Below are 24,230 nucleotides of genomic sequence, written 5' to 3' on the forward strand. Positions count from 1 at the left end.
GCTCAAGTGGAATAGAAACCAGGAGATACTCTGCCCATACAATTTTGGATTATAAGAAACTGAATCTACTCTACAGATTTGGAATGAACCAAGTTTAATATTGATTTAGAAATCTAAGAAACTAAACTGTAGATTACATGGATAGTATTCCATGTTGATGTTCAGCATCCAACTTGCGTTTGAATTTATGCTAAAAAAAGAAAAGAGAAAAACAATACCGTCACAAATCAAACAGCCGTTTCAACATGAGTCAATCAACACGAATGATCATGAGTCACAAAGCACCAATGCAGGCAGTAAGATTTTTTTTTTGTTTAACACAAATACTGTCTATTCATGGGAAAAAAATCGAATAAACACAGAGTGGGTTAAGTTTCATATTTCCGATGATACATTATGAAAACAAAGGCGTAGGAACACTTTTAAAAACTAAATTGTCTAAATAGATAGGAAACCTAATCTTTAAAGTTTCCATGTTAAAATCCCCCAAAAATGTGAATGTGCAACTTCATTGATGGGACTTTAGTACCTACTCATATTTTATTGTTGGGGTTTTAGCCTCATTGACGGTATAGTTTGAACACTTTAAGCAACCAGGAGCTGAGTATATTTCTGAAACATGCTATGAGAGAGGAAATGATTCAGCCCATCTTCTTTATAGTGTAACTAGTAAGGTTGTGAATACAACTACAAATGGATTTCATAAGTCTTTTTAAAGAAGCCACTCTTACTATATTTCTTTGTAACTAGGTTGTAGTCGAAGTCGGTTGTAGACTGTAGTCGAACCCAGTAGTCAATGTTGAACCCAGATTATTATATTTATTCTGTATTTGTTTCAATTAATATGGTCATTCATGTAAATATTAATGTGGAAAAAATACTTTTATACCAAGTGTCACCATACGGACTCCGCTTATGAGTATACATACTGTGAATTTGAACAGACTGACTGACTAATTTCTTGCCTTCCTTCAAACACGATAGAAGTACACACAACACCTACAATTCTACCTTTTATATACTGTCGACTGACTCATGTTCCCCACCATCCCCAAACCAAGTTATCGATTATTCCTACTGTATAATTGCCTATTTTTTTTAGATATATATAAAATAACAACATGCCAAGAAAAGTAATTTAGTATGACATACCCTCCCAATTATTACTTTATTGCCACTGTAAAATATGTTCTCTTTCTAAACATCTGGTGACTAAGCAAGTAATCCATACAGAAATAAATAAACCTATAATGATTGAATAACTAAATGCCGAACAGGGGTTTTAATCCCTGTGGCATCCTCTGCTTACATACTTGCCACTAAGGCACATAATTGTTTTACTGTCATAAGACAGAGAGGAATTTAACAGTGCTAATATTTAGGTTATAGTTGTTATAATATAGGCCAAGTTAAAACCAACTCACATTTCAAGTAATCAAAATATTAAGGACCACCAGAGTGTTAAAATTATAGTTTATTTTGCCACAATTCTTTTTTAGTCATTGAACATGTCTTCGGTTACATTCTCTGTCACTTCCTGCCACAAGTGCTATTTTTGGTGTGAGTTCAAAATCCACAGGGCCATATTATACTGCTGAGAATAGAATATTCTCAGAAAAAAATACCAAATTAAGTACTCATTTAAATCTGCTTGGATGTGCATTATGGATTTATATTACTCTTCTGAATGATTCATTATCTATTTCTATAACACAGTGGCCTTTTGTTTGATTTCCCAATAGTTATGTGCATAACTTACTTAAAGCAGTTGGCCCACATGTGCAATCCTCAGAGTCTTCATATACAGTTTATGATCTTTGTACATATTGCATAATAATTGGTTAAATATCACTATGAAATACCTGACTGTTAAAGGCACAGCAAGTAATTCTTGAACTTTTGTGCCATCATATGTTGCCAATAGTTAATGTGTTCAACAAAGTTAGGAGGCTGATATTCAGCTGAGAATTTTCAAGAGACTGTTACAGAAAAAAAAAAATAGCATTAAAGGTCAGAGTCGAAAAAGGTTATTTTTATTTAGCCAGTCTATTCTGATGACTTTGAAGTTCAGTTTGTCCCTTTGTACTGTTGAGTTAATGGGATGGTCTAGTTGGCCTTCTGGGCACACCACTACAGTCTTTTGCTGTAGTCTGATGAAAGTTCCCATTCAGGAATTATTTTAAAACATGCTCCTTCCAATCTGCTTTATAGTTTTTAGCATTTGAAACTAGCATTTGACACAATTTAATGATTTTACCAAGATGCTTCATTCTGCATTATAAATTGTTCCATCAGAGTGAAAAATAAATAATCAGTTCAATTCTCAACATTTTACTTGGGTTACGATGAAAGGTCTCGCAAGGACAACTAAAACTCACTCAAAACTGACATTTTTTTTTTTAAACAAACTCCCCCAAATCCTACAGAGCAATTCTCTCTCCACCACATTTCTTAATTAGCAAAACATTACTTTATTGGGGGCGATTAGACTGAAACTCTTGTCCCTCCTACCTTGATACATCTATTTAAAATAAGTAGTAATAATCTCTGCCCCATTTTAATCTTTTCATCATTCACACATTGTTGAATCTCCCCATAATACTTAAGAGGAAAACATATTGACTTGTTTTACAGCTTCCCTCACAGACTAACATTGCAACAGGTCAGTGGATACAGAATATCTCAATTGGAATAACAAATACATTGCCATGGTATGTCTCTGTATAGTCCTGCTCTACCCTACTTGAGGCTTGTCGTTTAACAGAATAAACCTTTCGGCAGACCCAGATTTACGACCATCTCAATTACTTAAGGATCTGAAAGTCTGAAAGTGACTGAGAGGAGAGGTGACTGTAAACCTTTCAGTAAGTCAGTAGTACAACTTCTTTCGACAGCCAGCATATATGTCTCATACCTCAAGGCATCAACCACTTCTGTCTTCAAACACTAATCCTGTGATGATACAATCCCTTCATTCAAGCAGCAGCTGTCAGAGACCCACCTGGATGCCAGGGCAAATTGGTCTTGCGTCACTAAGGGAGTTGTCAGAATCATGTTAATCTGGCATCACCCCGACACTGTATTATAAAATAAAAGCTACGGCAGATTAAACAAATAACTATGATATATCTATTTCTAGTTATATGTTTATATTTTGGCCAGTTTGACTACATTCATAATATAGCTGAAGACTGAGACTTTCTCAAGAATCTGTAATATTACATTATTTAGGTAAATCATTCTATTCCCAAATATTGGTAATGTAAAAAATATGCCACCACAAACATCCATCTGTCTGTCAAAGTATCTATACATCTAGAGGTTTATTTAATACTAGTATAATTAAATGCAGGCTTACAAACTAAAACTGGAACTAAAACTTTACAGGTCATGCATGACAAACCGACACAGCTACCAATGATTCAACCACGCATAACCATAATCATCATTATTTGCATTGCATAATCAACATATCAAATATGTTAAGCCAACTACTTTGCAAACACTGACTAATAAACAAACAGACAAACGATTGACAATTTTGCCCACTACATTTTTCACGGCCCGACGTCAGTGGCGACGTCAGCAGTGGATGCGGCTGAGCCCCGCCGCGCAGGCGCAGTGGCGTGAGGGAGGAGGGCGCTTCGGCGGAGCTGCAGTTCAGCAATGCGCTGCCTGGGAACAGAGAGAGCTCCGGAGACACACAGCGCACTTTCACACGGAAGACCTATCGCACCGCCCTCTGTTGCTTTTAAATATATACAACTCCGGTCGAGGCCAGAGACGCTAGCCTGACTTGCAGAAGGAGCTGGTTTTCACGTTGGTTTTACGGGTTCAATGTTGGCGTTTCTGCAGCGAGGGGTAAGTGATCTCTTCGCCATTTCATGTTGCTGTGGATGTCGAGTTGAAGCGCGGCGACTGGAGGCTCTGTGTGCCGCTCTTGCCTGGGCCTCTGAGGATCCCCATCCCTGTGGAAAATGGTCCTCACGCCACGGACAGAAGTTGGCTGTATATGTGTACTTCATGTGCATCCCACAGACTGCGACTTTAGTCACCACTCAGACATGACATCCAGCATTCACGGGCATCGCTTTGTTCCAGATACGCTAGCAAACTTCAAAGGCCAGTTATTTGTGTGCAATTATATTTCGCAGGGAACTGGATGGCAGCAATATTATTACCGAGGTGTTGTTATTCGCTGCTTTGCATGAATTGCCTTTCCAGTCCAGCATCCAGCTAGACCACTAAATCCAATGCATACCGACTGCTTTGATAATATAAAGCATGATTTCTTATCAGGTCCCATTGACATTAAATGCAGACTTTAAATAACAGAAAATAACAATCAAGGGATACCTAGTTAACCTTACGGAATATAATGTAGGTTAGGTATTTGTTATAATGCTAGCCGGGGCTTTGCAATGAGTCCCTGGGAAATAACCTCTCTCCTGTCAATATCAATATTAAAATGTAAAATCATGACCCATGTTTATTCCAAATACTGTCTCACACACATTATGCATTCACAATGGCGGTGCAGCCGCTGTCAGCCAGTCTGATTATGTCCCTTTCTGTGAATGAAGACGGGTAGTGTATTCATATTCTTGTAGAGACGAGCTGAGCTGTACCATGTGCTCTAATTCCAGCATAGTGCTCTTGCGTTACAGGACGTACGTGAGAACTGCAATGGCAATTGGATAGGAATCATACATTTCTTAATCAAATCAGAAAACGGGGAAAAGCTGACCCTTGTGTCCATTCACAAAATGTGATCTCGGCGGCATGGCGATGGCCGAAATGCACCCTGCAGCTCTAACCATTTGTTTGGGTTGACAGGTCCTTGAAATAGCAAGTCAACACGCCCGGGTTTTTGTCTTTAGAGGATCATGTCAGATGCGCGCTGCACTGGGCCAGTGGTTACAATTGAAAGGACACTTATTTGACAACAGCTGCCCTTCCCCCCCAAAAAGTAGAACATTTTGCACATCAGAGCCGCTATCAGACCTCAACTCAGGATCCAGATGCAATAGATGATTTTTCTGTCTTGTTTTCTCTGGACAGAGCCATGCACCTTACTGTGATACCCACATTCTCTGTAGATGGGTAGACTCAATACGCCATGACAAAAAATGCTCTTGATGTACAGTTATTCACACAGGCACACTATATTTGTATGTTTTAGTTGTGTAGTATTAAAAACAATAAACAAACTGCAACATTATTCTTGCAACTGTGAAATATTACAAATGCACAATTTTAATACATCATTCTGTATCACAGCTTATTTGCAGATACATACTATTTTTAAATAAAGTACAGATCAATGAAGATCAGAATTAATATAGAAAATAAAATCATGAAACTCTTTACAAAGTCGAAGAGCATGATATAGGCCTATTTGACCTTACGGTTCATACAACATCTGCGCCTGTGTTATTATATTATAACCGTGTCTCCGCACCACAGTGGATATCTCAAAATGGCATGCTCCAGCAACAGCAGCCCAACTCTCTGAATAATTCACCAACAAGCCAGCTCTGTTGGTTTTCCAGCATCTCCTTAAGACTGTTTGAATCTGTACTGTAATGCTTAATCTGCCAGCAGACAGGCAGTCAGTATTACGACTTGCCTTGGAGAAGGAGGTCATGGAATTATGGTTTAGTTTTCATTCTAGAAAACAAAAGAGAATGTGGCAAAGATGCAAAAAGCTATATATATATTTATCAGCGGTATTCTTGAACCTGTAAAGAATTGGCTGGTGTTTGAAAAGTAAGGAACGGGGAAATTGTTTGGTGTAAACAGACTGCATTCTTCGCCTCAGAAGGACATAGAAAGTGGAGCAGATGATGCAGAATATTTAAAGCCAGTTTTTAGAGACGGGGATGTTAAGACGTTAACAGTGGGGGGGCTTCAGTCCTTCCCTACAACAGTGCAGAATAATTTCTTGGTGTCTTTTATCAATCGGCGGCTAAACGACAGTGAAAGGTCTGCGCCTGGTTCAGTTCGATATGTCATTAAGATGAAGGAATTGCATCTCTTGCTGACCACTGAGTTATAAACACTCAGTCTCTTTGATCATCTGTAATGGAAAGCATAGGCTACAGTATTGCGCTTCCCCTCACCATAGTGAACAGGGTCTGATGGGAATTTGGTTTGGAAGCACCTTAGCTGTCTGTAATGTCTTCCCACTGATCTCAAAGCATCAGTCTCATATTGACCAAGCCCAAGAGTCACGGTGCACATGTACAAGCATATTTTATGGATCCATTGCCCATCCAGTATTTTTTCAAAAGAATAGACTGAAAGTTGAACTTACTGTTGTCAAACAAGAATGTTATGTTTAGGGCCCAATACTTCCTCTGTATAATAGAGACAGCAGCATTACATTATTATTAATATTAATAATAATAAAAAAAACTTCCAAGTTGCTTTACATAGCTAAATAAATACAATGGCAGTATCAATCTGCCCCTTCTGGTGCTACTAGTATGCATTGCTTGAGTGTAGCCTACTTTAAATTGTTGAATATTGTATTCTGAGATTATCTTGGTTCATTTGTCTTGTATTCTGGATATTTCCAATTTTATTCAACTTTATGAACTAGTTATATGCATATAAAATGAGGTATGTTTACATTGTTTGTTTGAAGTGGTTAGCCCATTTTCAGCAATAACATTGTGGATATATTAAATGTACAGCTAGACTTAATAGGGTATTGAACTTCATCTGGGCCAAATAATTTGTGCCATGGGCTAAATGAGCACTGTTGATTCAGTGAATTTACAGGTTTAAATTTCCAGCAGTATTTAGTGGTTAAGGTTAATTTTCTGATAGGATGTAATAATAATAATAATAGTGAATATTATTATTATCATCATTGTTTACAATGCCAATCTAAGAGAGTCCAATACGAACACAACTCTGTCATTCTGCAATCAAGTTACTATTCTGATACTGTAGTTTCATATTCTAAAAATTGAATTAAACCATTTAAAATGGGACTTTGGCCTTGCACTCACAGCAAAGTGTGGCCCATAGCTTTAATTCACTCTGGATGGGAAATCAATACAAATTCAGGCAGCTGTTCTGTGTTTTAAGGTTGATGCACGATAACCCAATGTAACTTGGGCAGCTCAGTCAAACTTGGTTAATGTATCATATGTTTTGGAAGGTATATCTTTTGCACAATCTCCATTGGAGAGATTGGACAATAAATTGTAACTTCTTATTTATGTATTTTGTTATTTAGCATTTCTTGTGAATTGTAATTTCCCCTGTGTGTGCTGTTATATTCACACACTGTTCAAAAACATAATCTAAAAGTATTTAAACATGTGCAAACTAGGCTATATTTTAAAGGTGATTGTTAAAGAAGGACATGGCCTTATATTATAGGTTATAATTATACAAATGCATAGGTCTTGTATAAAGGACTTAAACTTGAATCTTGCAGTCATTCATCACCGTGGCTAAAAAATTAAACTTAGTATGCTGTACTATATAATGAACCACAACCTGTTCCTGTTTAAATTTGACATGATTGTGTTCAAGTCAATGAAATCCTGCAGCTCTGTCAACAGAATGAATTATCTTAGAGTACAGCATCAGTGACTCTGAAAGGGGTTTCTGTGGCTTACTAACGTTACACAATTCTTTCCACTTGAGGAGACCATTTTCGACGGCAGCGAAGTAAAAAACAAAAACAAAACTAAGTGAAGCGGAAATTATCACACGTTTGTTGTAGGTGACCGGTAGGATTTCATATTACGCCATAAATAAAATAATGTGAGTATACCTATGTGTACATCATGTATTCTATACATCTGTTCATTCTGGCAGAATTATGAGGTGATTGAGAGAAGAATATTGATTTACAAGACAAAATTAAATCTTAAATTCTGTATACGTAGAGAGATCTTAACTTTGAAAGGTGTGTCAACTAACCAGCACTAAAATATCAAGTTGTTAATGTATTTTTTCAAAATGCTTTGTATTAGCTATAATTATTACACACAGCTGTTTGTCATTTTTATTGAATGGAAGATGTGGAGACTTTCTCTTCACTCCAGTTGTCAAAATATAATAGAAGCACCCCAAATTATATTATAATAAGAGTCCTAAATCTTATGGCAGTGCATAGTTACATCTGTAACGCCTACAGTTCACCATACAACTTTTTCCTTGTACGGTGGCGAGGGGGTGGTCAAAGATTTGATTTAATCTAGCCCTAGTTTCTTCTTGTCTGCAGTAGTATGATTCATGGCGTTGACACGAGCGAAGGATTATTGAGAAATTTAAACTGTTCAATTTTTTTCTTAACTAGTTGCTGAGCTTCTTACTCATTACCTGAGAACAGTGGGATGAACTGAGAATTCCTTCAAGATGATTTATATCCAAACTAATTGTACAGGTCCTACCCAGTAAGGCATTCCCCCCCCCCCCCAGTTGATATGCTGTAGCATGCAGTTTACATGTTCACACTTGTGTAATTCCTTGGGTGAATGAGACTCCTAGGTGAGGACACAGTACTCCCATGCCATAACCTTGACATTTCTTTTACTAGGTATTGATTCTATTTTCCTACGAACCTAGTTCAACTGAAGTACAGACCTGTTTGTGTTTGTTCCTCCGGCAGCGGGAAATGACTTCTTGCATTTGTCTTTGTTTTTAGAGCTGAATTTGAAGTAAATTCCATGCCTTGTAATCCTTAATAGAATAATACGATGTGGTTAGGAAGGGAGGAGAAAAAAAGGTTTGGGGCAAAATGTTTAAGATATCATTATTATGCATCATTAACTTACAAAATGAATGGAATGGATTGAAGTGGATCATTATTTTTACATGAGTTAGGTGCTTCTTTGGATTTCTTGAAGTGACCAGACAGGGGTATTGAGTTGCTTGTGCCGTCTCTGCAACATATTTGTGTTGCTAGAAGATCTAACAGTTTTTTGTGTTCTTCTCCTTCAAAGGGCTGTTTAAAGGCTGGCATCATGGGCTACACACATATAATGGACGTGTTGAAGTAATCCGTGAGACTCCCAGTGCTTTAAAACGATTCCTCAGCCCCTTCGTCTGGTCGCTCATCGGAGGGGGAGACGGCGGGCATGGCAGGTTTCAAACGAGGGTACGATGGCAAGATTGCGGGACTGTACGACCTGGATAAAACGCTGGGCCGGGGCCACTTCGCCGTGGTCAAGCTCGCCCGCCATGTCTTCACGGGAGAGAAGGTGGCGGTGAAAGTCATCGACAAGACCAAGCTGGACTCGGTGGCCACGGGTCACCTCTTCCAGGAGGTCCGCTGCATGAAGCTGGTGCAGCACCCCAACATCGTTAGGCTGTACGAGGTCATCGACACCCAGACCAAGCTCTACCTGATCCTGGAACTGGGCGATGGCGGAGACATGTTCGACTACATCATGAAGCACGAGGAAGGGCTGAGCGAGGAGCTGGCCAAGAAGTACTTTGCCCAGATAGTCCACGCCATCTCCTACTGCCATCGACTGCATGTGGTGCACAGGGACTTGAAGCCCGAGAACGTGGTGTTCTTCGAGAAGCAGGGGTTGGTCAAGCTCACCGATTTTGGCTTCAGTAACAAGTTCCAGCCGGGCAAGAAGCTGACCACTAGCTGTGGGTCTCTGGCATATTCGGCCCCGGAGATCCTGTTGGGAGACGAGTACGATGCTCCGGCAGTCGGTAAGTACCTGATTAAAGGACAGTGAATGGGTTTACTCCCTTGCCATTCTGCAAATTAAACAAAAGAAGAATATATATATATTTATTTTTAATTGTTTCTACCCATGTTTGCTTCACTTGTTTAGGAAATATTGTATTTTATTTTGTTTTTCATTCTTGGAAAGCTCTTGGCAAACGAGCGTTGTTGGGGTAGTCTGGTTTCTGTGGATTGATTTTGTTTCTAAATAAACCACTGGATTGTGCAGTAGTTTGAAACTGGACAGTTCATGTCACTGCTGTAAAGGCTGCCAGGTATCTTCCGGCAGAGTCTATGAGCGCTAAATTTATTAATTTTTTTTTTTTTTTTAATAACTTTTTTTTCTAACACTTTTTATCATGTTAAAGCATGTATTGTAAAATGAATGTAAAGCATGTTCACACCTCTTCCGGTTCTGAAAATAGTTGTGGTTAGGGGAAGTACTGTTGTGTTAACCTGAGCTCTTAATTACGCAGCTTTTTAAAGTCTTTTTAAAGTGAAGGTCCTCATAGTTCATTTGTTCATGATCTTTGTCAGCAGTTGATCTAATTTGTTACACTCATTTTTATTTGATGTTGTTCACAGTGGATTTTTGTGAGGAAAGCTGTTTTTATTTTTAGAATGGAAACTAAAATGTGATACACTTTTTGTGGCCTGTACAACGCCATATATAGAACTGGCTTTTAAAATAAAGCCAAGTACAGTGTGTGCCAGGCTTGTAAAATGTCTGCGATTGGCCGAGCAATGTGAATTGCAGGTGGTTTGCTGCACAAACATATTATCTGTGCCTGTTTTTAAAAGCAAATAGCCATTGTGTGTTTTATTAGGTGCGATGCTGTTTTCTGTTAGAGGATATACACTGTATTTGCATGTAGTACTACTTCCTTTTTGTTGTTGTTTGTTCTCTATAGTATTCATGCGTGAAGATCTTTGCATGAGTTGTGAAACACCTTCCTCTCTCCAACCAGGTTTAGTTATTATACACTGCCATCAGAAGAGTGTTGAGTCATGTTGCACTCAGTAGTAATTTAGTTTAATTAAATACATTTTGTTTGAAGTATGTTGTGTCGATTTCACGGAAGAGATAATTCATGTTTTCTTCTTTTGTGAGAAAATGTATGATTTTAAAACACACTCTTAAGATATAAACTTCCAAGGGTCACTCCTTGGAGGTTTATATCTTAAGAGTGTGTTTTAAAAAAATGACCTGCAGCATTAAAAGGTTTAATTTAATTTTGTAGGCCTATCTATTGATAGGGTGGGAGACCCATTTTGGAGAGAAGGCTTTTTTGGGGTCTAGTAAAACCAGCTCCCACTTACAACAAGGTCGGGCAGATATAATCTCTCGAGCACTATTACTGTTAAAACACCTGCTGCACTACATGCATTATGTTTGGGGAATATTAGTTATCTTTAAAGTGTTGTAATATGTCCTCTCTGTCAATTGTGTCAGCTCAAGCTGGGCATAGTGGCACTTTCTGTTCCTCACAATGTCAAGCTTCATCAGGATTGAGTACTCCTGATGGTTGCAATCATAGTCTGTTATGGGGTTATGATGTAATCTGAGTGTCTTTCTGGCAGATATTAACATCTATAAGTGGTGAGCGTGGGAAAGGTATCAGTATGGTTCACTAGACTTCTGAGCTGGATGTTTTTTTGTTTTGTTTTTCCCCCCCAATTTAACCACCCTTTATTCATTTTTTTTGACTGGAAGAAATGTTTGAGATCTTGATACAAAATGTACACTCTATATGTAACCTTGTAACTGCTCTGTAGCCTGAAACCATTCACCTGGCTGTGCACTCCAAGAGAAAGTATTAGACTAGTGTTCTGTTGAAGATTGATGTTTGAAAAATTAGAAGGTAATTAAATATAGTGTGCTCAATATTTAATCAGAGGATATATGGAGTTGTTTAATCAGCAGGGATCACATAGTGAAGGCCTTGGTAACTGCAAATTCCTCTTTTTAAAATTGTAATCCTCCCCCCCCTCACACACACACACACACACACACACACACACACACCGGTGTCTGCATTGCTCTTTTCCAATAGATTAAAGCGGAAGCAAGCCTACATATGTTGTTAACCTTAACATCTCATGAAGTCAAGTTGCTATGTGCTTTGGTAGGATGGATTGAATCACTATTCCAGAGATCCTGTATCGAGCCGCAGCCTATAAAAACCATAACAATGTTCTTTTTGTTCTGTTAGGTTTTGCGGTGTGTCGCTTGGCAGACAGTAACGGGACTCATTTCCAGGCCTCTTCTACAACTCTTTGTGTAACATCCAACGCTGTTCTTTTGGTCTCACGCACTAGTCATTTGTAACACCTGGGCTAGGGTGGTGGTTAGAGGAATGTGTGTTGTTCAGCTACGTGGTGAATGAATGAGAGCTGTCTGGGCAATTCTAAAAAGTCTCAGTTTCCTTCCTAAAGATATGCAGTCACGTAGGAACGGGCCGGTGCGAAGACTGGTACAGCGCGCTCCTGACGGGATGGGCGGGGGCACTTAGTTCGCAGGGCTTGTCAGCAACACGTTTTGAGGAATGTGACTGGAGAAGGTGCTGCTGGTGGTATTCATTCTTTCAACAAAGTACATTTTGCACCCCAGGGTAGGTTTTGCAATAAAAGTGTACATACCAACAGCAAAAAGACGAGGCTGGGCTGTGTTGATGAAGCGATAGGAGAATACCTGACTTCAAGGGCTTCAACTGGTGACTTGTGCTTTCGTTTCTGTAAAGTGAACAAGCTTAAAGGTGGCAGATCTGGTTAGAAAAGGCTGTGCACATCTCCTCTTATGTATTTAATTAATATATGAATGCAAGCCAATCATATTGTTTGAAAAATCTTAGGTGGTTATAAAATAATCCAAGTGAATGATGCTGAACTCAGTGTAAATTTGTACTCAAAGGGACAAAAATCTACACAGAACAAATGAACTAGTAGGCCTACTGAAAACTAAGACTTAACAAGAAAAAGAAATCATCCATTGAAATTAGAAATTGGATTTCATAAAGTACTAGTTTTATAATGTTTTATTGATGCTTATTTCTGCTTGCTTAATTTCCCCAGCTGAAATGTACTAAGTTGTCATTATAGTTTTCATTACTCACTGTTCCTGTTAGGAAGCAGCTTGACAATGCAAAGTTGCAGTAGACCAAATCCTATTAAAATCGAAATTATTGAAACTGTGATGGGATGTTACACCAACATAGCTTTGGGAGTAACCTATTCCATTTTTCTTGCTGTACAGTAATGTAAAATGAATGCTAATATTTAGATTAAAAGTGCAAAATGTTATCTTTTCATTTGTGTTATTTAAACACAATATTTAAATTGGGACTGATTCTTGACATTCTAGTACATAAGGTGCTACAATAACCTCTTTCTGTACTCAAATTGATAGAGGCTATGCAATGTGTCGCCTCCATTCCTGTCATGTTTTCTTGTTAGTCACGTCTGTTTTGCATGAAGATTTTTTTTTTTTTTTTTTGCGAATGCTTGTGTAGCTGTTGTGGAAGTCGTCTCTTCGATGCATTTATTGAAAGTCACCCAGGGCAATAATACAGACCACTGAATCCTAATGTTCTAGGTGATGCATCTCATACCACCCTGGTACAACAATCTGTACGTTATCTTGTAAGAGATAACTTGTAACTTCACTGCCACGCCACTGTAAAGAAAACAGATTTCTCTTTCATGTATGTGTAATCTTTAGACTGCAGGATTCCAAACGCACCTGGATATAATTTTACAAAAACTACAATTCACATGAAATATTTTACCTGTGGTTTTCTATAATAAATACAGTTACCAGGTTCTGTAGGGGATGTGTGTTGACAAAGAAGTAGGCAAGATAACAGCAGTATTTTTAATATCATATACATGGATTAGGCTACACTTATAGCTGGGGGATCAAATGTTAAAATAGACCAGCAAAACAACAACAACAAGTGGAATGTATCCAAAGGGTGAAATTAAGTTAATTTCAGTTCAGTAGCCAGTACGTGTCCACTATGTAAGGTACTTTTATTTTCACAACAGTGTTGAATTGTAAAGTTGTTGTGGCTGGTGTGACATGGTCTGATTTGCATAAAAACTGTCAGCACAGGTCTGCAGTTTCTGACCGTTCTCTTGTTTCAGTGTAGGACCTTTGCAGTGTATTATATAGGCCTACATATCCTAAAAGCTGTCCTGGATTGAACTTCTGTTGTCCAGCTCTTCATATGCTACGTGTGCCAGCAGTATTCCTCACTGGCTTGTATTCATGTCTTTTTACATCATGAATTTGAGTTCTCCACACAAAAATGAAATGGTAGATACTCTAAAGACTTGTGGAAAAAACATAAGTCCAGTTTAATTTTGGCTGAGAAAGAGCATCTGTGATTGTAAGAGCTCTCCTGCTGTTGTGGCCCTGCACTCCTGCAGACAAGTCAAGACTCACTTCTTACTGGAAATGACATTTCTGTGTTGTAGGAGCGCTATAAATAAACATATGTGGGACTGTTCAAACATTAATGGCAACACAGACTGCAGGGCTTGTACTACGTCAGGGGTAAATTGTCGAGTTTAACTGAAGGCAGGTACAGTGGAAGGGTTCTCATAATGTTTCGATCTCATTTGGATTCTCTCTTGGGACAGACATTGACTATCCAATATAATTGCTTAGCTTTCTTTACCTGACAGATGCTCTTCCAGAAAGGATGAAGTATGCATGGTAGTGATTAATCCATTTTGGATGCTGATTATCATATAAGATGCATCCATTGAATGTTTCAAGAAGTTAGAATGACATGCTTTTGAACATGAAGGGCTGGCTTAGTTTGAAGAATTAGGTTGCAGAATGATATCCCATGCCAATTATATAACGGAAGTCATAACATAAATTTATTTCTGTGTTTATGTAGGCCTATTTATTTAAGTTTGAGGTATGTAGGTCTATTGAATTGCTGAGTGACCCATTAAGTAGAATCAACAAATACACTAGTATTCACATTCTTTGATTTTTTACATTGCTTCTATATGTACAGGATCTGTGGTGTGCAAAATAATTGAAAATTGGACAAAACTAAAACTCTTGCTTTCTCTTATAAAACATAGCTCATCTCTTTAACCCATTCATTTATTCTTACAAAGTTTAAACTTATAAAGGGGTCGATCCTAAACTGCAGATTTAAATATCTTATCTAATTAGCTGATTTATAGAAGTCTCACTTAGTGAATTTGTCTGCTGTAAGATTTTATAATAGGCATAATGGATTGATCATGGGGTGCATCTCCTTCAAGGCATAACATAGGGAAGCTGTTTGATTGGTTTCGCTTTCGATTTCTTTTACCTATAATTTTCTGCTAGGTATGTGATAAATAATGCAAGGGGTCCATTGCACAATTTCACTCTGCAAAGTTCACACTTGGCGGATGAAGTATTCTTTTCCTGGGGTGCACAACAGGGAAGCTGAGGATAAGTAATTTTAGATATTACAATTGGTGTACTGACAGCACCTCAATCTAAGCATTTTATCTCTTTTCCACAGGGCATCTTGGCAGCTCTGCCTTCAATGCACTGGAAAGAGATGAGAGAATAAATAAGCTATTATAAGCTTTTGCTTGTGGGAATACTAGTAGCAATTGGTATTGAGGGCTTTTTAACTTTTTTCACAGTAACAATAAACAAGCCCATAACACAAGATTGCAAGCCTTGGCTCCAAGCATTGTAGTTCAGGTCAGAGTAAATAAATAAATATGGCATGAAACATCATGTTTGCATGTAAGTAGTTAAATAAATTATATGTACATCTGTCAAGATATACAAAAAACCAATCAGCCTTAGGTTGTAGTGCAAGCCAGCTTAGTGCTTCTGTCCAGATGGGTTAAATATAGTTTTACAGAGTGTGTGGGCTTCAACAATGTGAGGTATTGAAATGTATTGCTGTTATTTTCTGTCTGTGGCCTGTGTTTCATTATCAAGAATATCTAATTTGAATAGGAAAATATTTTGGATGTTCTTTCATAGTTTTCATAAAGCAAGCAAACCAAAACTTGGCTCGTGCTTTCCTTGCACATTGTGCCCAATGCTTCCCATTACATAATCTTTTCAGTCTTGAATCTGTTTCGATTCCTTATGTGGTCCCAGTAGAAATAACAATGTTTTTTTTTTTTCCCCTGAAATCCCTGTCCCTAAACCGTTAGACTGTGCTGATGTTTTGAAACTCCCTAATGCAGGGCATGAATAATACATTGCGCCTGGTAAGATAAGGGCTGTAGCAATTCATGCATCAGGGCTTGGCTTTGGTATTTGTCTGCCATTGCTCCCATCAGACACTGTTCTCAAATGTCAGATTTCTTTACCTTTAACTGGTACTGGAATTGTATTGGAATTTGTGAAGGAAAATGTTAATTGCACGTTGAGATTTTTTTTTCATTTCCCACAATGTTTTCTCATCTGTGATGAGGAGAAAGCATCACACACCACTTTCCTGCATAGTTCCATAAACAAAGAACAGGAATATGAAACAATTATGTGAAGGTTAATGTGTGCTTGTTTGAAGGTTAATGGGAAAATACAATTTTCATTTATTTCAGAAGCCTTTTACATCTACAAATGCATGCACTTAGTGATGTAGTTTACTGTAACCAAGTGCCAGCATGCAATTGATCAGAAAAGCAGTACAAGTTAATTTACCTTATTATAAGAATGTAGCTTAATCCATGTCTCGGCCTATCCTGTTGAATTGAAAACACACCATCTGATCAACAACTTAGCCGTAGCCTGTGTGTGGAGACATTAGCTAATTCAGGTTGCATTAGGACACTCTTGGTGCCATTGATTGGTTCTGAAAGTGTGTATATTAAAAATAATGGAAAAGGCAGAGGATCGAAGTTTGCAACTTTGACAAATTTTACCATCCCTTTTTATGTGGCAGTATCTGTGTGGTTTACCAATGTACAGAGGAGAACATTGCATCTGTATGGAAATTTTGAAAATTCACAATGATTTTGAAATTAAGCAGTTGTAGTTTAGTTTATTGTGAATATACAAGCGTGGATGAAAATGTTTTATTGGTAGCAGACAGAATACATAGCCTAAGCCTCTAAGCTACAGTGTTTTTCTGCCGAGGTGTTGTGTTGCTGGGGGACAGGGGAAAAATAAACAACGTTTCTGTAACATCTCCTGTGAACACGATAAAGTAAATCTCACCTGGTGAAAAGAATAAATTCTTCCTACACACGCACAGTGCTATATATACATGACTGATTTCATGTTGAATGGGCTGCTGTTATTTAGACCATTGTTTGTTGCAGACATGGTGACGCAGTTTGGTTGCTATGGTGATGGAAACTTTGTTATGTAAGGAAGTTGTACACACTGGTGGTGAACTGTCCTTTAGGTATTTCATGTCGGGGAGAGACTTCATATGCATGTTTTTGTTTCGCATTCTAGACCACATTTTTCTTTAGGAATTTAAAACACCCAATACACCTATGATGTATGCAAGCACCCTGCAGCCAATCAGATTGCTTTCCACTTTTCTTCTTTTGCATTTATTGGTGCTTCCCAAAGCATCATGTAGTATTTAACATTGTTTTCCTGCAGAATACTCTCAAACCAAGTAGTTCATTCAGCATAAAATAAAGTAAAGAAGAGGGTGAATGCTATATTCGCATACTTAGTGAGTGTAGTGCATTACACCGGAGTAGTTGCCAAGTGACAAATCCCAAAAATACTAATTAAGCCACTGCTGTGATGCGTATGCTATCACACAGTGCAATGCAAGAGTGCATCCTGGCATTCCTTCCCCTGGGTAGAGTGGGGTAGGGAGGAGAACATCTTTACTCTATGTATCCGACTTCATCTGTTAGTTTGTTGTTGTTGTTTGTTTTTTTTTTTTTTTTTTTTTTTTCCTTCTCTTTTCTATGATTTATACCTCACTGTTGAAAGGGGAGTTTTATTTAGAACAATGCCGTTTGATTCTGGATCGGAACAAACGCAGACTGCCAGCGGAACCTTTGTGGAAGGCGAAATGATACGCCATGTCACTATAGTAACAAAATCAGACTCGCAATTCCTATGACAGCAGGTGATCCCACGGTAGCTGCACTAGGAAACGGCACCCAGAGTATGCAGTCCACACATGGCAGAATTCCTGAACCGATTAATGGATAGCGGGATAATGTGTCCAGGGTAACCTTTGGCGAGTGCCAGATTCTCTGAAGTCCATTGTGAATGAGCCGCAACCGTGTGTGTAAATTCCTGATGCTCTTAAGTTCGTTTTGTCCTAATTCTTGCCCCACATTTTTTGGTCGCCCTAGTTCCAAGGCATCCTCTGACCTGGCTCTGTGTAAGCCGACATGACGCCCCTCCAGCTCTTGATTAGATTAACCATTAAGTCATCTGTGGCACAGGACAATCATCTGATATTTAAAGATGCAGGCCTCCTTATGCCTGAACTCCTTGCAAGACTTGTGCAGGGTTACAGTCCTGGCTGTGTGAGCTCCATATGGAATAACATAAAGAATCGTATCCATACTACATACATTATTTTGTTGATGAGCAAAAACAACCCTACTGATTCAGAGAAAACTAAGCATTTTGAAATTCATGACGTCGTAACATTTCCCCCCTGGCGGAATCGCAACTAACCGGATGCTACAGCAGGAAATGTACGACTGCGGAAATCTTCCCCCTGTACAAAGAAAGCGTTTCTCAATAAGCGTAGTCGATGCTGGGCTTGGCAGGTCGTACAAGAGCACGGAAAACCATAATAACCACGGCCTGCAAAGTCTACCATAAATACTTAGGCTACATGAAGAGAAACATAATCAGGTCTGAGCAGCACATTAAGGCAGGAAATAGATCATTTTCTACAGTAAGGTATTTATCAATGGTTTTAAATGAAGAAAAATAACAAACACACACTCGTATACAGAGATATGGAAAACTTAAGTAGCAGTGACGTACAAACACATAGTCTTAAATTATGCATTATTTGAAGAACCAGAAATTGACATCACACAGCTGTAACATTTGTGTCTGTCTGATGTTATATTATAAGAAGTTATATTTGTAAATATAAGTAAACATTGTGTTGTCTGGAACGACATTTTACATTCATTTTCTTGCTTTTCCCCCCCACCCCAGTTATTTGATGAGCTTGATTTTTACAACCATAGCAATGTTCCTTCCCAACAAATTTCTTTGCAAAACAGGAAGTGTTATATTAACAATACCAAGTATAACAAATTTGATGTAACGCTGTTCACAGAGGTGTCATATGCACTAACACAGTGTTCTTGGTCCTGCGCTCTGCCAACATTAGTCGAGCTAATAGCATTTCATGGAGTAATTGAGAGGCCAGATCCTTGTTGCTAAGCTACTCTTACTTTTAAAAGACTGTAGCTGTTTTCCCATTGCTTGTCTGGTTATCTTTAAATAATTAGCAAGCTCAATTATTGATGAGCTCAAGTAACAACTTATTATAATGTGGTCATCATTTCTGAAAGCAAGAAAGTGGCAAATGAACAAACTAATTGAAATAGTTCCTTTATCTACAAGAATGTATTCAGAACATACTTCCGGGATGTACTATTTCTTAAGGAACTACAGAGGTTCAGTCTTTCTCTATTTATATATTTTCTAAGTATAATGGTATGCGTTTACCATATTTACTTTGCAATGAAATACAAGCATCCATAAGTTTTATTTTCTATTAAACTCCAAAGACCACTCTGTTTAATAGACACAGGCCCTTGGAGACCCTCTTGCTGCACTGAAGGAAGAGGATGCCATATGTCACATCCCAAGATGTTAGATGGAGCTAGTTTACGCCAGGAATATTTGATTCCTCCTTTTTGCTTTGGCAGCCACAGTGCTAACCTTATCTCTCTTGCTGACCTCAGGGGGGAAAAACGGATATATTGTGTGCTTGACTGATCCCTTTTTGTTTCGCCAGTGTTTAATGATTGAGAGCTTATTAGTATTTATTTTTAATATTATTGAAAATACCCCTAAATCGCGTACAACTACTTTGCTTTAAAAACTACCATTAACCAATGTTGTTTACATGCACATTGGAAAAAACAACAACTTAACTACGTAATCAGGGCTTTGTTCCTGCCATATGTGTCGGTTATAGACAGGCTGCTGACTGGAATAAAGATTATATAAGTTTCAATACGTGACATTTTTCTGGAAAACAGGCAGAAAATGTAGTACTTACAGCAAGTAATGCATGTTTCCCCAGATGCCCGATATCAAAGGAGGTAAACATCAGTTGTTGGAATTGGTCAAGGCCCAGGGATTTGTAATGAGCCGGGGGAAATGCATGATGCACAGAGTGAGGTAAAGCCTTCTGTTGATGGAGAATCCAGTCATGTCAGCTGTGGAATTATTCTGCCCATACCTTCCTTTCACAAAGTGTGCCTGTGAGAACAGCTTGATCCCATAACATCGGGTCTCGAGTTGATATAAAATAGCTTGGCGGTTTTCATAAGCAGTCTTCTGATGTCCAGGTTGCTTTCTGAGGCGGGAGTGAGCAAAGCTGTGTTATAGCCTAATAAATAATAAACAAATAGAGCCAATATAGACATGGAAATAGAGATCATATAAAAGGGATTTGAATTCATAATACAATTTCCAAATGATTGTTAAAACGGAGCATTACAAGGTTATTTGAGGCTAAACATCAGCCTTGTACACAAGTATTAGCCTAGAAGCATTTTGATATTTCATAATTCATTGGTCACTGATCATATGTACTCAGATTAATTTGTGACGAGAGGGAGATTTTAATATTTGCCCATTGTTATTCAAATAAATTGAAAGTGACAGACACCCCTGTCCCCAAGTAAACCATGCGAAGAATAAAACAAATGTGAAGGCTGATCTGACTGCGTTATTACCAAGTCAACTGAGTTTTTCTTAAGGAATTAAAATATTTTGGAAAGCCTCTATCCCCTTTCATGCATTTATTCTTCTTCAATTGGGTTTGATTCATAAAACATAGCACAGTTATGAGTCATAGACATTGGCTTAATATTATGGCTTCTAAAACCTGTTACAGTATGCGATAAAGCTTGTATGAGATTTGGTATGAGTGCTGGAAATTGCACTCTAACCACGATGCTTGACAGCAATACTGCACTTTGAATCCAGAGTGATTTTTGGTTCTCAGTAGGCAGTGTAATGTATCTTGTGTCTTTTCCAACCTTTTTTTTCCATTGACTTCTTTTCGGTAGCAACTTGACTGCAGTTTGCACTAAGAGGACAGATTCAACCTGCAACTTCTTTAGAGTATCCAAGTCACCATTATGTCCCCATTGCAAACTCCTAAATTCAGATCTAGCCTTGGGACAAATGTGGATAAAAACAACCTGTGTCATTCTCTCTTCTTATTTGATTCCAGACTTACCAAACCTTACGTGTTATCAACAACAGCCCTATATTTTTCTGACATGTGGGAGTAGCTGGAGGAGAGAGATTGTTTGGACTTTGTGCCCTCTCTGTCTATCCACTTACCTGAATGAACTTTAGGACTTTAACAAGCATGGTTAAGTTACTCCCGTGCTCGGTTATCAAGTTCCCACAGCCGGCTAAGTCCAGGGCCTGTTTTTTAGGGAAATGTGGCAGCTTTCTTCACTCCTCTATTAAGCTGATTAAGGATTAGGATGGAAGTTTCTTAAGTGCAGGTCTGTATCACGAGAAAGAATTGGTGGGATAAAATAAAGCTACTGTGGGGCTTCTGCTTAGAGCCTGGACTTTATCATTTCCAGCTTTAGACAGCTTTGCAAAGCTTCTCTTCCTCCGGGCTATTAGTCAGTTTGACTTTACTGCAGACATTGTGTTGGATGATTAACTGCAGTTTGAAAGCAAGCACTTTTTTTCTATTATAAAGCAAGAGATATACATTTTACTTACAGGGATCAGGCCAGTGGTATCAAAACTGAGTTACATTCTTTTAACATTATAGGCTACACAAAAAATGTAATAAAGGGGATATATACATCTTTCTTTTATGGTTGTATGTATATATATATATATTTAACTGTTATGGCCATAATAGCCTATGTCTTCTTTTTCCATGTCAAAACCTGAATGTACAGTTCGACGACAAATACGGCACAGAAATATGATCTGATAATAGTGCTAGAGACTCCCTTTGAATGCAAATAAAGAATAAGGCAGACTCTCTCTACTACCTATAGACATTCATGGATGCGGTTTCTTTTTTAAAAGGAATAGAAAAGGTGTAGATAAGAAATGGAAACCGCTGCTATTGACTTTCGCTTTACCTGTCATTATCATATGAATCTTCTTGTGTACATGAAATTACTGTAAATAAAATATATTCACAAATAATGCATGGAGGGGTTTGTACAATTAGTGTTCTAACAACAGGTTTTTAATGTATTCTGCAGCTGCTGTAATAACTACATAACAGAAAACATCCTGTACCGCTAAAGGCATCGTAGATATTTGTAGTTGTCCCTAAAAATAAATTCTTCCCAGCAGGGTGCTGTAGAGGTTGATTGTTTTGTTTCCTGCGAGTGACTAGACTAATTCCCGTCCACTGTTTACGATGTGGCGCTGCACTTCAATGTTAAACTTATGGCAATCCATCACTCCGGTTATGCCATGCAGAGTGCATAACTGTGAGGCCTCAGATATGTTTATGGAATGGTATGTTTTGGACACAAATTAGGAAATATGACAACACAAACACATGCAAGAAGACTAAATAAAACCAACGTTTTATTTTTGTTTTTTGTTTTTTTTTCCCCACAAACAGTGCAACCTTTGTATAAGGTGTAGCCTTTCTTTCCCCGAGTCACCTGGGAACCCGAGTAAGCGTCTTCACAATTTATCATTATTTTCTTCTTTGCAGACATAGGGACCATGTTTCCACAACTGTGTAGCCTAACCAGTTGGACACTACATACACTACATGCATGCTCCTCACCTGGCTGGCAGGCCCTGAATCGCTGCAGCCGGCTGTGGAGCAGGGCTCCCCTGGTGCTCTTTGTAGCTTCATCAGTAATGTTCTATAATAGATCATAAAGCAGACGCACAGTTCTGTAGGCAAGAATAGGGCCCATTCATCTCTGCCGGGTGTTCTGCGTTGCAAAGTAAAATTATATTCTGCTCATTGTCATCATGTGAAGTGCATCATCGCCTGGAAACACAGCCTACCCTCCCAACTGCGTTTCTACTTCTATATATAATTCCAGGGCTGTATTGTAGGAGTTTATTTTATTTTTATAGTAATGATCTAACACTTTCAATAGTCTTTTTTTTTTTTTTTGTCAACACAATCCATTCTTAAAATAAAGGATTATAAGGCGTCCTTTATTTTAGTTCACTACATTTAAAGCTGTGATGACTCTTTGAACATCTAGACAATAGAAAATCCTGCTGAAGTGTAGTCGAGCGTCTCGGATATTTTGAGGATGTCTCCTAATGCCTGTAATATAGCTCTGGTATTATAGCTCCATGAAATACATGCAATGACATGTGTAACTGGGTGTGATCGGTTAACCAGAGAATACATTATTTGGTGCTATGAGGTAGAAATGAGACAGGGTTATTTCATTTAGTTTCTTCCCTTCCGAGCGCTTTCGCATGTTGGAGGGTTGTGTCACAGTGGTAGGCATCAGTGCACAACGCCATTACACAAGCCAGAAGTGAGTAGCGCTACCTGCACTAATTGACAGATGTGATGGCCCTCATGTCTTGCAGCAAGAACTTCATTCCTCCACGGTGACGCATTACGCATGCATCATACACGGCATCGTTCATACGTAGCCTGCAATGGTAATCAAAGAGCGTCAAGCCCCCGTCAGCTTGGTTTTCATGTTCTGTGTCAAAATCAAACCCTGATGTCAGCAGTAAAGAACGGAATTTTTTCGACTGGCCTTTACTCTCGACATCTGTACCTTTCATGTCACTCGACTAGGGAAAAGGGCAGACTCTCAGAGTTTCCTTCAAATTGTCTGGTCAGATCCTTGACAATCACGCAACCGATTCCATTTCTTTCGACATATTTTTCTTTGACACAAAACCGTAGCAAAGCACTGCAGAGCTACATTTTTGCTACACTTAGAAACCAATTTATTTTGATAAATGACACGTTCAAATCCTTTCAGATCACAATGGCTAGATTATTGCCTTGTACTTTCAGGTGGTTGAGCAAGGAAGTACAGTGAAACCCAGTATAATGAGTTTAACAGAATGACAGCTGTGCTTGTTTTTTCAGGTTTTTTTTTTTTTTTTTTTTTCCTCACCTCTTAATTCAGCATGTAATAAATACAGTGCGGTAACATATTCTCAGAATTTCCTTTTGCAAAACCCAGCCTCCATTTTTACTTCCTGTGCTTTGGCGTTTGATTGATGCACGTTAAAGATGCAATTTCATGTTTCTTAAGAGTACCGTAACTGTGGGGGCAGCAGGGCTTGAGGTTTCTTTGCTTGCAAAAGGTGATGCTTCTTTTGTGCATCTGAGATGGAATCGCGCCTGTAAAAACTTGT

General features: G+C 38.4%; 1 protein-coding gene across 1 annotated transcript in view; it reads left to right on the top strand.

The window, feature by feature from the left end:
* The first annotated feature begins 3,653 nt into the window (after positions 1 to 3,653).
* The window catches only part of snrka (SNF related kinase a), a 48,361-nt gene continuing 27,784 nt past the window's right edge, over positions 3,654 to 24,230 (top strand). Inside the window, exons 1-2 of the mRNA XM_066691376.1 lie at positions 3,654 to 3,861; positions 8,970 to 9,693. Of these exons, the coding sequence (XP_066547473.1) occupies positions 9,105 to 9,693 (589 nt within the window). The 5' untranslated portion in view covers positions 3,654 to 3,861; positions 8,970 to 9,104. The remainder of the gene's footprint in view (positions 3,862 to 8,969; positions 9,694 to 24,230) is intronic.

Source organism: Amia ocellicauda, chromosome 18 (genome assembly GCF_036373705.1).
Source record: "Amia ocellicauda isolate fAmiCal2 chromosome 18, fAmiCal2.hap1, whole genome shotgun sequence".
Lineage (NCBI taxonomy): Eukaryota > Metazoa > Chordata > Actinopteri > Amiiformes > Amiidae > Amia > Amia ocellicauda.